The sequence below is a fragment of the Physeter macrocephalus genome, chromosome 12 (genome assembly GCF_002837175.3).
Source record: "Physeter macrocephalus isolate SW-GA chromosome 12, ASM283717v5, whole genome shotgun sequence".
NCBI lineage: Eukaryota > Metazoa > Chordata > Mammalia > Artiodactyla > Physeteridae > Physeter > Physeter macrocephalus.
The window spans coordinates 17,989,010-18,003,370 of record NC_041225.1 but is presented as its reverse complement, the minus strand read 5'-3'; the positions used below and the strand labels follow the sequence as shown (position 1 = coordinate 18,003,370).

General features: G+C 39.4%; 1 protein-coding gene across 1 annotated transcript in view; it reads left to right on the top strand.

Annotated features, from left to right (window-relative positions):
- AFF3 (ALF transcription elongation factor 3) overlaps window positions 1-14,361 on the top strand; it is a 586,002-nt gene that overhangs the window by 388,832 nt on the left and 182,809 nt on the right. The window contains exons 7-8 of the mRNA XM_028496803.2: window positions 4,310-4,346; window positions 13,636-13,687. Of these exons, the coding sequence (XP_028352604.1) occupies window positions 4,310-4,346; window positions 13,636-13,687 (89 nt within the window). The remainder of the gene's footprint in view (window positions 1-4,309; window positions 4,347-13,635; window positions 13,688-14,361) is intronic.

Below are 14,361 nucleotides of genomic sequence, written 5' to 3'. Positions count from 1 at the left end.
AACCCGCGTCCCCTGCATCGGCAGGCGGACTCTCAACCACTGCGCCACCAGGGAAGCCCGAGGCTGCCCTTCTTACTTAGCTGTGGCCCTCATCATGCTGACCTCTGACCTCCTTGTCACATCTTCTCTGACTCTCCTGCCTCCTCCTTTCCCTTATAAGGAACTTTGTGATGATACTGGGCCCACCTGGATAATCCAGGATAATCTCCCAACTCAAAATAGTTAATTGAATCACATCTGCAAAGTCCCTTTTGCCATGAGAGGTAACATAGTCACACGGCCTGGGAATGAAGATACAGACGTCTTTGGAGCAGCCCTGATTGTGCCTACTTCAAAGACATCCCTGGTTCTCACCCATAGTGCACCTCTTTTAACCTGTGTCTCAACTATTTAGTATTCTGACAGCTGGAGGCTTGCAGTTCATTAATTAGACTATTAATGTTTGAGATGATCACAGTTGCTAGTATGTAGGAGCTAGAATTGTTTATGGAATTTGCATGGCAGAATCTCCAAAATGACTAATAAATAATGAAATTAAGCCCTTATTGAGATTAAAAGAGCAGTTTGACCTCACAAGTAAAGTCGATTTAAATGTGCTTTCTGAGTTACCAGTACCACTAAATTAATTAGCTACATACTTCCAAGAATTTCCCCAATTTGTCCGGGTATTGAAGGACATAATATATAATAAAGTCAATTGATACTGAACTTGGATGTTTTTTTCTATTCTCTGAAGGCCTAATTTGGAGTCACAATTCCCTAGACAGACACTACCAGACATGCCTGCCTTATTCTTCAAATCTCAAAAGTTCTTGAATTTGGTAAAGAAAAGAATGCATGCCATTCTGAGGTATTTCAACCAAGAAAAAGAAATGAATTTGCTTTGTCCTTTTCCCTCGATTTCTGTAGCAGTCTCATAAGTTCTGAAATGCAAATAGAGAACTAAAATTGTAGAACTTTTTCCATACTCCGAAGGCATCTGTGCAGATCTAATGGCATTTCACGAGCATTTCATGTGGCAGTGAATGCCAGATCTGATGGGATCAGACCTGGTTGGAAACTATTCTTGCTGATCAGTTTCTAAAGCCTTAGTCAGAAGAGTTCTAGCATGATTACAGAAATGAGAATCCTATTGCTGTCTTCTCTATACAGTACAAGGAGAATGAAAGCCAGCAAGTGTGAAGGAAAGTGCTTGGAAGTTGGGAAGTTTATGATATGTCTCCCTCTTTGGGTTCCTAGCATGCTTCAGAAACGACCACAAAATGCTTGGGCTAAAACTTTGTTTACTTCATTACCTCAAAGTAAACATTTAAATTTACTGTCATTTATATTATTTCAATTGTTTTGAGCTTTAGAGAAAAGAAAGTGATTGGTGGGGAAGGAGGCAGACCAAACCACATCAAGTGGTGCTTTTCCCTAGAGTAATTAGCTTTATGTGGAGGTCTGAAAATCAAAGAAGATATATTTCCCTTTCTTGCCTTTTGTAATTCTAATGATGTATTGACAGACAAGCAAGAGGAGATAAGAGTACAGCAGTCCTCAGATGGTTCCAAAAAGCCATTTTTAAGGAGTGTTCTCACAGGATAAAGACTGCCCTCCATCAGCAACATGGCTTAAGAACAACTATATTTTATTGGTTTAAGGTGCATATTTTTTTCACATTTTAAGATCCCCAAAATCAGGATTTGTTTTACAGCTGATGGCATTTTACAATTAATTGGCAGCCATTTTCTCCCATAGTAATACATGAAGTAATACAGCCTTATACAGTTTTGTTACGTTTGATGAAATATGGTATTTATTATAGTGCTTCCTTGAATGGCTTTCTCAGCTACCAGTGCACTTGGTAATTTGTGCCTTCGGTACAGTGATTTGTAAAACTTTACTTCCCAACTAAATACCACCTTTGAAGAAGTTTGGGGATTCCTGTGTACCCAGCAGTAGTTTAGGTATTGGGAATGCAGGATTTAAAAAAGGAGAAGAACAAGTTTCCAACTGCAGATATTCTTCTAAGTAACTAAGAAGTGGTTCTCCTCTTTGTGCACGTGACCATCAGAGTGACACACACTTGCTGAGTGAATGTGGGAAATTAAAAGCAGTAGAGTAACCCCAGAAATGCCCTGTTAGGAATTACAGGCAACTTTGTCTTATACTTGCCTATTTTTCTGAATTTTTTTAAAATAAATAAATGTTACTTTTTGTTATTTAAATAGCAAATGCTACTTAATAGGATGGAGCCATCCTTGGGTCAAGACAATTAATAATAATAGCGTTCTTTTTATTATATTTATTATCTAGTTGTATACTTTAATATGTACAGTTTATGTTATATCATGTATACCTTGATAAAGCTTTTTTTTTTTAAGGAGTCGTAGTTAAAAAGACAATTCCTGTAATGGAAATTCGACACAGTGTAGTATAAACATAAAGAAAGCAAATAAGTCCTTCTGAGATTCAGGAATATTTCAAAGAACAGGTAACCCTTGAGCTTTTTTGTTCTGAGCCTGGAAGGAAGAATGAAGTGTGCCAGGCAGAAAACAGAAAATGGCAGGACACGCATCCCAAGGATGAGGACAGGCTATGGAGGCTTGAAGCACTCCCACACAGCAGTGGTGAAATGCCTTTCAGCCCTGGGTTCTCATAATTTGCATACACATCACCTCCTCTGCTGACTCACTGGGCTCCCAGGCCCGGAAGACAAGGGCTTTGTACCCTCCCTTCTGTAACCCCTGAGGACCCAGCAGAGAACCTAGCAGGCCTCCTTGAATGCTCGCAGAGGAGGCTGAACTGACAGTGTGCAGACGTGTTGAGCCATGCCTCAGGCATCTACTCAGGGACGATGTTCACACAGGGAGAGAAGGCCTTTGAGACAGAAGCTGTAGGTGTAAGGGTGTCTGTCTGGATGGGGCAGCAGGAGACACAGGAGCGGAAAGGGCTTCAGTGCCTGGGGCTTGTTGCCCTCTGCTCTGAACGCAGCCTGGCTCTGGCTCGGTGAAGGATGAAGGATCTGCACACTCCGTGGGGCCCCCAGGGTTTTGCAGCCAGCTGGGCAGGGCAGTAGTCCTTCATGGACCCTGTCTCAATTCATTCATTCTTTTATAACTCTCCTGTATATTTCATATTAAGTAGGACATTTGCAAGGAAAGAGGATGTGAATTCCCAGGACAAAATTTAGCATTTCACTTTAATGGAAATAAAATCAGGTTCAATCACTGTTTACCTGATCAATACCTGAACTCAAATACCACATAGTACTGGCTTTCTGCCATTTCAGATAAGTGGAAATCTGTAATAATCTTTCTATCCACCAGTGTGAGATTGACAGCAGTTGTTCAGTGGAGTGTCCCCGATGGGATGGTTGCCAGCCTCGTCTGCAGAAAGGTGGTGAGAGTGAAGGTACATTCAAAGGGAAGTGGGTTAGATTAAAAGTCAATAATATAGGACACTTCCCTGGTGGTGCAGAGGTTAAGAATCCGCCTGCCAGTGCAGGGGACACGGGTTCAGTCCCTGGTCCGGGAAGATCCCACATGCCGCGGAGCAACTAAGCCCGTGCGCTACAACTACTGAGCCTGCGCCCTAGAGCCCACGAGCCACAACTACTGAAGCCCACGTGCCACAACTACTGAGCCCATGTGCCACAACTACTGAAGCCCACGTGCCACAACTACTGAAGCCCACAAGCCTAGAGCCCGTGCTCTGCAGCAAGAGAAGCCGCTGCAATGAGAAGCACCGCAACAAAAAGTAGCCCCCGCTCGCCTCAACTAGAGAAAGCCCGTGCGCAGCAACGAAGACCCAATGCAACCAAAAATAGATTAATTAATTAAATTTTAAAACGAGCATTGAAAAGAAGGACTCAAACAAGTACATGTGCATGTGTGTGTGCTTACCAGGTACTAAGGAGAGGGGGAAATAGGGAAACACTGCCGAAAGGATAAGGAATTTTACTTTGGAATGATAGAAATATTTTGCAACTAGATAGAGGTGGTGGTTTAGTACATTGTAACTGTATGACATGCCACTGAATTGTTCAATTCAAAGTGGTTAATTTTATGTTACGTGAATTTCACCTCAATAAACAAAACAAAAAGTCTGTAATGCAACATAGAAGTGATTGTGAGCTCTATTACCAGAACTGCTTAACAAACACGTAAATGTTTCTCATTTCGGTAGCTGGTAGAGATTATGATCCGTGATTAGGTTCTGAATGACCAGTAATATATCTCATATTCAACTTACATTTTGAAAGTCAAAATAAGAAAATTAATTGATATTTCTTGTTTTTCTTTCTTCTTTCTTTGTTTTTTTTTAGGACTCTCAGCTCACTTCCTCGGGACACAGTAATCCAAGTAAGAAAAGTTTCTCTCTGTAGCTTCATATGTGGGCGTTGGAGGGGGTGGAGCGGGTGAGGAGGGGAGATGCATGCAATAGATAGTAAGTTTAAAAGAATTTCACTAAAAGACAGAATCAAGTGGGGAAAGGAGGGCCATTTGTTCAAGTGCTACCCAAAATGGATAAGATGCATGGTGACCTTGAATGCTCCTCTCTCTTTTTATTCAAGGGAGGGAGGGCCAAAACATAAAATGGTGAATTTCAAACCAAACCTAGGAGGAAGGAACACCATCCTTTCTTATAGTTGGCCTCTGGTATGTGTGAGGGGAAAAATTTTTAAAGGCAGCTAATGAGTTACCTAAATTGAAAGAAAATAGGTGGGTAAAGAGATCAGAAGACCTCATGATAAATGTTCGTAGAATCCATGAAGAAACCATGCCCTCTTCCAGGGAGAAACAGACCAAAGGGTCCAGGAAGGAATTTCATTACTGAACGCAATGTCTAATAAAACATGTGGGTGTCATCATCAAAGAGAGAATATCATTCCATGAAGTATTGTTTTAATTCTCTTCTTTGGCACTGTTTATACCAATTAACACTGTTAATTGTTAATTGGTATTAATTATAATTGTTAATTGGTATTAACATTACATTAATGTTTTCTTGAGCATTAAATATGCATAAGCTACCCCATTCATGTCGTGAAAGCACACCCACAAAGATGGGGCTTTGTTAGTCTCCTGACCAGCCAGCCGGCTGAGAGCATCCCTTGCAAATTTCAAAGCTATGTTTGAACGTGAAAATCACTCTGAGCCAGTAGATGCATCTTAGGAACTGAGGCTCACCTACTGAGCATCTGTGAGGGCAGGAGGATTGTGGAGAAAAGACATCCAGACAAATGCATTGGGAAGCCCCAGACTTTTAATGCACAGCCAGAGAAAGGTCAGGGTAGGGGGATGATAGCATAATGATCCATAGGCAATATCCCTTAGTTACCCCACCCTCTGCTGGAATTGGCTGTGAGCACTGTAGCACCAGAGAAGAGGTGAAATGCCAAGGGACTTGAAATCTGTAGAAATTAATAAATGTAATAGTAAGGAAAGGGATCAGGAGATGCATGGTTAGGTCCATGAGGTGTGCAGGCAGCAGCATCATATGCCAAAGGCTAGAGTGTACGGAAGAATTGCCATTGCTTTCCTCACTATTTCTTTCCATTTGAATTTAAACAGTTCAGGGTAAAGGGAGGAGAAAATAGATATAATAGAATATATGTACCTTCTCTCAGCTTGGAGTCTTTGGCATAAAGAAGAACAAAGAAAACAGCTGTTCAGTCCCGTCTGTGTTCAGTCTCTTCTTTATTTGTGCTATTTTATTTAATCCCAACCACACCTGTGTGAAGTAGGCATTACATCTCCATTCTGCACATGATGAAAATGAGATTCTGCAGTTAATAGCTAACCCATTACCTTGACCACCAAAATGTTGCTTCTGTCCCTTCAGTATGAATTCTTGTCCAAGATTTCTGTTTGCATCTGGCATATTTTTACAGCATGCCATAACTTTCACTCGCTGATACTACAATTGAGATTATGTAAAAGCAGACCTATCTTCTGTGGAATTGTGAGTGGCACTTGCATGGTGTGGTATAAATCCCTCTGGCATTTAATCATCTGAGGGCATTTGTAATTGGTTTTCTCTTTTCTAGGGGTAAGGGGATTTTTTTTTTCAAATAAATCCCCCCCCCCTCAAAACCAAGCACATCTATAAAAAGGTAATATCACTATTTAAAAATCGTAGTGATGTGGTATATATATACAATGGAATACTACTCAGCCATAAAAAAGAATGAAATAATGCCATTTGCAGCAACATGGATGGACCTAGAGATTATCATACAAAGTGAAATAAGTCAGACAAATATCATGTGATATCACTTAGGTGTGGAATCTAAAATATGACACAAATGAACTTACTTACAAAACAGAAACAGACTCACAGACATAGAAAACACACTTATGGTTACCAAAGGGGAAGGGGGGATAAATTAGAAGTTTGGGATTAGCAGATACAAACTACTATATATAAAATAGTTAAACAACTAGGTCCTACTGTATAGCATAGGGAACTATATTCAATATTTTGTAATAAACCATAATGGAAAATAAAAAAATAAAAATAAAAATTGGAGTGTCCTCTGTAGATCATAGCACATTGGAAATTTTAGGACAGCTGGTCCCACCAGCATTTCCTGTGCTGTTTCTTGTATTTGGTTTGGAATCATTTCAGTTTGGGGAGTCATGACTCCAGTAAATACGTAGAAAATAGGAAAAAACTGTACTTCAGAGAAACAAAATGTGTATTGATGGACTGATCTTCCCCACTTTAGGTCAGTCATTTTTATCTTTTTGAAATTAGAAAAACTAAATTGTGTAGGTACTAAGAGAAAAGAGTGTATAAATTAAACAGAAAATTATTTTTTAATCCAAATCTTTTTAAAGAGAGCTGCTTTAGCCAGTTTGCTGATTGCCAATTAATTTAATTTAATATTATAAAATAGAAGCTAATTAAGTATTGAGAAACTTAAATATTAAAACAGGTGAGGTATGTCTACAGTTTTTTAAAAGTGTGAGACTGTCCTGTTCAGGTGGCAGCCTGAGCATAAGCACTTTTTTCCCTCCCTTCAGGGTCTCCACTGAACTAACCATAAAGCAATAGTGATGGAAATAAATCCGTAACAGCACTGAGAACCAGAAATTCAGCTGAGTGTCTGGAAAATGGAGACTGGATAGGACCCTACTGTTAGATAGATAATCCTGGGCAGGGAAGGTCATGACCCAGAAAAAGAAAAAAGGAAAGTAATGAACCAAACAGGAACAAGCTGTGGTGGTAGAGGGAATGTCCTTGGGAGCTCCAGGAGAGACTTGATTTCCTCTCATCCCCAACAGAGAAGAGGCATGGACTGTGCATAGTGACAGGAACATGGCCATTCTTCCACCCATTACTCCTCTACCACTATCCTAGCGGGTTTTCATACAGAGCTTTCAGTCTGGCTTTCCTCCCTCAAAAAAACAAAATACAAAAAAAAAAAAACCATAGTAATATTTGCTAAGAAAATGAACAGCTAACTAGAACTTCTAGTTGGGAGCTAGTACCTAAGAGAGAAGCAGAATAGATTCTGAGATAATACCAGACCTTAAACATAGATATCTCTGATGGGTGGAGGAAGAGCCAACTTTTCTCAAGAAGGAAATAAACCGAAATGCTAGACACCCAGAATAAAGTACTTCCTATTTTTGTTGGGGAGTGAGAGAGCAGTCAGGGCTCCCAGCTTGTCTTGAGGCCCATTTTCTCCTGAACCCTAAATGAAGCCTTCCAGTTAACATACCCTGTCCACTTAGAAAGAGCCCTAAATCAGCCCTTCCCTACAAGGGAGACGTATGTTAGCAAAATGGATCAATATACTAATATGGGAAATCCACGCCAGTACCTTTGTTAACCAGCCTGTTATCATTCAAAGATGTGAATACATAACCCAGGAGCACCAAAGAGAAGGAATGACCCAGAGGAAGTCTACTTAATTCAACGAACAGAAGAAAAAAATTTCAAATGTAATTACAGTCTTCAGAAGGATTTGAAATTATTTGCATCAAATAAATAGACCAGATTGGTATGAAAAAGAAGCAGTTACAGAACAAACGAGCACTCTGGAATTAAAAATAGGGTTGACAAAATTTTTAAATTTAATAGATAATAGCTGAAGTCTGAAGTCTGGAATATAAGGTTGAAAACATCTTTTTTTCTGAATATAATGCAAAAGTCAGATGGAAAATATAAAAGGAAGTTAAGTTACATGGAAGATTAGTCAGGGTGGAAAGGTCAAATCCAGCTAGTAGGAATACCAGAAAAAGAAAATGGATAAGAATAAATAATAATAGAAATAGAATTCCTAAGGAAATGAGCACTCATTGTCAAAAACACTTATGTACAATGAAACAAGAGCAAGGAAAAAGATCAGACAGCAGAGAATTAGAACTCCAAGGAATTCTCTGGAATTGGAATTACCAAGACCAGAATATAACGTAAGAGTGCTTACTTTAATTTACAGAAATGAGAGAATTGAAAATATGATAAAGAACACAAACATTTGAAAATGTACTAATCAGAACCTCTAGAAGTTAGAAAATAATAACAGAAATTAAAATTTCTTTCGTCAGGTTTAACAGCAGATTACACATAGGTGAAGAAAAAGTAGTGAATCAGGAAACTGAACTTAAGAAATTATCTAGAATGCAGCCTAGAGAGACAGAAATGGAAAATATGAAAAGGAAGTTAACAAACCTGGCGTATAAAGTGAGAAGGCCTAAATATATTTAACTAGAATTCCAGAAAAAGATAAGAGAACAGAGGGAATATTAAAGGAGATGATGGCTGAAAATATTCCAGAATTGAAAGACACTAACCCATAGATTCAAGAAACCCAATGAATCTTAAGCAGGATAAATAAAAAGAAGTCCACCCTAGACATATTATAGTTAAACTGCAAGCCATACAGGTAAAGAAAAAATTCTTAAAATACCCATAATAACTTCAAAGAAGTAACAAACTTCCAGTTGACTTCTCAACAGCAGCCGTGTATTTGGAAATTGACAAGGTGATTCTCAAATTTATTTGATAGAACAAGGGACCAAAAATAACTCAGACACTCCTTAAGAAGAACCAGGTTGCAGCCTTGCCTTACTAATATTATTATATGAGTGAATGAATGAATAAATGTTTTAGCTAAGGAATGAAGATAATAATAAATTGAGCAATGAAACAGATATAAAGGACCCAGAAACAGACCACAGATTTATGAAAACTAGATTCGTGTCAGAGCTAACAATGTAGATCAATGGGGAAAGAATGGGCTTCTAAATAGATAGTACCAGAATAATTGGGAAAAAAAGGAAACTAACTCCTACCTGACATCATATACAGAAACTATTCCAGGTATTTGTAGAAGACCTAAATGTGAACAGTAAAATTATACACTTGCAGAAGGTAATAGAGAACATCTTTCTGATGTATTTCTTAAGTAGAACACCAAAAAAGTGTCAAATAAAGGAAAATGGCAGATTTTGATGCTGCACAAGCAGTGAGGGTGAATGAACCAAAGCTATGCACATCACATTGGCTGAACCTAAAAGTCATATCAATGACAGAAGTAATCCCAAAAGAATGCCTACACTATGATTGCATTCATATGAAATTTAAAAGCAGGAAAAACTAAAGACTTTTATTTACAAATTCATGGTGGCAGAAACTGTCAAGAAAGGGAGAATGATTAACACAAAAATCCATTGCTAGCTAGCTGGGCTTGAAGAGGACACAAGCTCAGGAGGCTTCTGGGTTATTTCTTGTCCATGTCCCATTTCTGGGCCTGGAAGGTGTTTTTACAGTTAACTCATTTTACTTTTTAAAAACTGTATATAAACATTTTTGTACACATTACATGCATGCTCTGTTGAATTTCTCTTTAGGAAAAGCATAGCCTTTACTTGAGACAAATGAACCTGTGCCATGATGAGATATAAGAATGAGAATCCATTTGACGTAAATACTGGGAACCCTTGCCTTCGTTCAGGTGTAGTGGCAGTCCCTATGTACAGGTCCAGTCCCTCTGCTGTTCCTTAGAGACTAATATTTATGTTGTTATAATATTGTAAATTCCGTTACTCATGCATAATTTTTCTCATGGCCTACGGGCAATTCCCAAAATTAAATTATTGATTAAATTAATGTTAATGAGGATGACTCATTAATAGTTACTAAACAGAATATAAATGTTTTAAATCTTGGCTATGCAGGAGGAAAGGTATAGCTGTGCATAGTGGGATGTGAGTTGCCTCACTTTGCATAGTATAAAAGAAAAGGTACTGTCAGAAGTTGTTTAATCAAAAAATAGGTTAAATTTATTCGAAGTTAAAATACCCACTAGACACTAAAGTATAATAGAACTAACAAAAATTTTAAGCGGAAGGGAGGTGGTAGTGTATTAAATATCTTATCTCTCATTTTTCATATCAGAAATTATTACGTACTGTCTGAAGTTGATTCATCTAGAAATAAGCATATTACTTAGCGTAATAGTCGCAGGGCTAACAGGACTAATGAAAAAAGCAAGCAGAGTGGTCACCTTTTCTCTACTGTTCAGTTTTTTTTTCTTTACCGTGAGCACAGATTACTTTTATTATAAAGTGGTAGCACCGCAAAACTTGCCTTCGAAGCAGAACACAGCCTAGGCCTATTTTGATTTCCTTTTCATAGCGCTACTTATGGTACTCCAGCAGTGCAGTCATTTTCAGTTGAAGGGGCGTGAATTAGATATTATCTATGTTTCCAGGCAGACTACTCGTCATAAAAGTCCTTGGTAGATTTATTGGATTAAACGTGTAGCTACTGTAATTTTTTAAGTGACCTATTGGAGGCATCAAGCTGTTTCATACCTTGACTTGTATACCATCTCAGTGGTATGTGTACCTTTCTCCTCTTTTCCCCCTGTAGCGTGGGACGCTGCATTAATGATAGGTCATCAGACAGAAGACATACACTGAGCATGTAATATATGTTTGGCACTGTGGAAGACTCAGGTAGACAAATATGGAGTGTCAAGTTGAAAGTATACATGTCATATACATATACACATACATATGTATTTATATGTGAGTATGACTGTATACATTTTCTTTCTATGGCTCATTTTTTCTCTCTTTCTCTCTTTAATTATATTTCCGCCTGCAAAATGACCACACTGCACCTGAGCCTATCTCTTATGCCCAGTGTCTTAAAGATCAATGCAGGTTCCTTCCCTAGGAGAGCAGTGTTGAATCTATCATGAAAACAGCTGGAATAATCAGGACGAACCCCCAACAGTCCTCACTGGCGGCGGAAAGGAAACGTCTCCTGAGCACCCAACTGAAAAACCCTTACTGAGAATTTTCCCAGCTCACTTTCATCATTTTCCCTCGGGTCCTGATAAAGAGCCTATGATTCTCCATGGCTTGTGCACATAGACACTTCAAGTTAACTTCGGAAATTACATCACCTAAAATTTCCAGATATTGGGGAGAATTTTGTGTTTCATTCTTTCTGAAGGGCAAACATAGTTTTACTTCCTGACTCCATCCTGCGTTTACTTTTCCCCCAAAAGGTTAATTCATGATCAGCTGAGAGCATTCATTCCCCGACTGTTCATAAATGCCCGGTTTGGCTCCATTGCATCCTTCCTGTTTGCCAGAACCTATTCTGTTTTCCCTGTTGCCACAACATAAGTGCTGCTAAGAGCAGAGATAATCAGCTGCAGCTTTGTCCCTGCGCCGAGCCGGGTCTCGACTCCTGCAGCCCCCAGATCCCATGTGCAATAAGGCCTCTGTCCTCTCAGCCCGCGGGTTGTCTGGCAGCATTGTTGGTCAAGGTAAAACATATTTATTCAGACATCCAAACAATGTCTTCATGTATCATATCGATTTCCTTTTTTTTTTTAATGACATGAGTTGTTTAGAAATGTTCACTGTTGCCCGGGCTCTGAGCCTGCTGCTTACATTCCTGAGGATGATTGGATGTGGGGTAACTTCTGGCAGCTACAGACCAGGGAAAGTAACCACTTTCTCCAAATTAAAGGGAAAAAAAAGATCGCTATGTTTGAGAAAAATTAAACCTCCATTTAGTTTTATCTTAGGTAATGCAGGTGTTACAACTCTGTACTTTAGGATTCTGTCAGGAATCGTGGTTTCTCATTGGAAAAGTGACTTTGGAGAGTACTAAGGTTAGTTTCTAGCACAAAAGCCAGTTGACAAGGTCTTGCATGTCTCCTAAGTGAGTTTACAACAAACCTGGCCCGGAAGACAAAATATATTATGAACGTACACGCTTTAGAGCAAGTTTCTTAGTTCTCTGCCTCTATTTTTACTTCAGCATGGTTTCCCGCGTACTGGGACTCCGTCAGTGTTTGCTACTGAGGCAGTTAAAATAGATGTCGCGACTTTTTCACAAGGTGACTGTGTCCCTCACGGATGTCCCAGCAGTGTGTAGACACACATTAGCACAGAGTTACATCTGAGATAGATGTGTGCACTCTATGTCACTGTCTTCTTTCTCTCACAACCGTTCTGTTTGAAAGAACAAAAAGGAAAAGAAATTATGAAGTTTACTTTTGAGTTCAGTTTGGACGATATCTTCTGAATGTGTTCATCATGTAATTTAGGGGGTCATTCCCAAGCCTCGGTGACGATAAGCTAATGGCTACGGCTGCCAAAAGGGACTTGGTACAGGACATAGGCCTGAAGCCCTAAACAGCATCCTGGGGGATTCTGTGAGGTCTCCAGGCCTGACTTGAAGGAGCAAAGCAAAGCAAGTTGCCACCATCAGGCCCATCTCTTGCAACTCATAACCTTCTCTGGGGTATGTTAAACTATTAGCACTACATAACCAGCCTAACTAACCACAGCTAACTCACAATGGCAGTCAGGACCTTCCTCCATCCCCTAGCCTCAAGAAAATAAAAAGAAGCGCCTTACAGTACAAGGATGTATGGTTTCAAGCCATCAATGGTCTAGGATCTAAGAATTACATTATGTCAATTGCAAGAGGAATTTGCCCTTTAAAACTACAAAAAACGAACTGGTTCCAGGCTCCCTTCATTAAAACCTATTCAATCCTCCGTGACCACAGATGGCAGAAACATTTCTTTAGCTAGTCTCTCAGATGGCCAGGAAGGATTTCTGATTTATATCTTATTCTGCATTAACAGGGTGACCCCAGAACCTGCTGCTGGGGCTCTCTGGGGGCTGTAATTCTTGGGAATCTTGTAAGCTAGCGTGCAACCTCAGTGTTGTGTAAAATTCTCTCCTCCAAGTTCTGATGCCACCTGACCCTGGTTTAGCTTGTGTTAGCAGAAGGGATCAGAATTCAAAACGCCTTGCATCTAGAATGCTAATGGGGTTTATTTCCTTAACTTTTCTGTAAAAGAAGTAGAAGGAAACAGGTTCCATCTGTAAGGTATTCATCTTTTGGCAGGGTCTCCATCTGAACCTCTGGTTGTTTGCAAACAGCTCCTTAGTACCTATTCATAGATCCTTGCCCGGGCCATTGTATTACAAAGAAGAAATTATTTTGCAAATCCGGTTCTTGGACAATAAAAAAGATGTTTTAAAAGCCTCCTGCTGCACATTTTGAATGATTGTGAGTAGGCGTGTGGAAATATATTGAACCTCTCTTAAATCTTGTAGGCTCTAACACTCACATGTTGGTATTTTCTTCCTTTTTAAGAGAAAGGTGATGCTGAGCCAGGGAGTCCAGACAATGGCACATCGAACACATCGTAAGTCTGTTTCCTGTTTCTATCCCAAGATGACTGTTCTTTAATATGCTTATAATGTGAAACAGCGCAAATATCTTGTTATAGTAACAATAACAATGGAAAGAAGCCTGTGGTTCTCTTTCCCATGATAACGTGCTTTTAAATGCTTTTGGGTGCATATGCATTTTGAGGTCTTTCTTATGCTTTAGCCCAGTAAGAGTAATCTTGAAAACACAAGGCTCCTCTTCATAAAGTACAAATGTAACGAGATTTGACGGTATTATTTTGGCAGGGGGAGGGGAGGAAAGCTTTTGGAATTTGCTTGGCAACTTCCACCACTGTCATAAATAATTAGAGAACTTTTCACACATACTAGGAGATAGTCTGTCCTACACATCTGGGAAGTACCAGTGTCATTTTAAAGCCTGACCTTTGCAACCTCACCTCTGAATTATGTGAAATATACCATTATAGGTATCTCTGGACCTTCAAGGATTTGTTCATATTTTTGAGTTAACAAATGCTTAAAAAGATAAGAAAAGGCTCTTTTTTCTTAACATCTTTTTTTTTTGTTTTGTTTTTGTTTTTGTTTTTGTTTTTTTGTGGTACGCGGGCCTCCCCCTGCCGCGGCCTCTCCCGTTGCGGAGCACAGGCTCCGGACGCGCAGGCCCAGCGGCCGTGGCTCACGGGCCCAG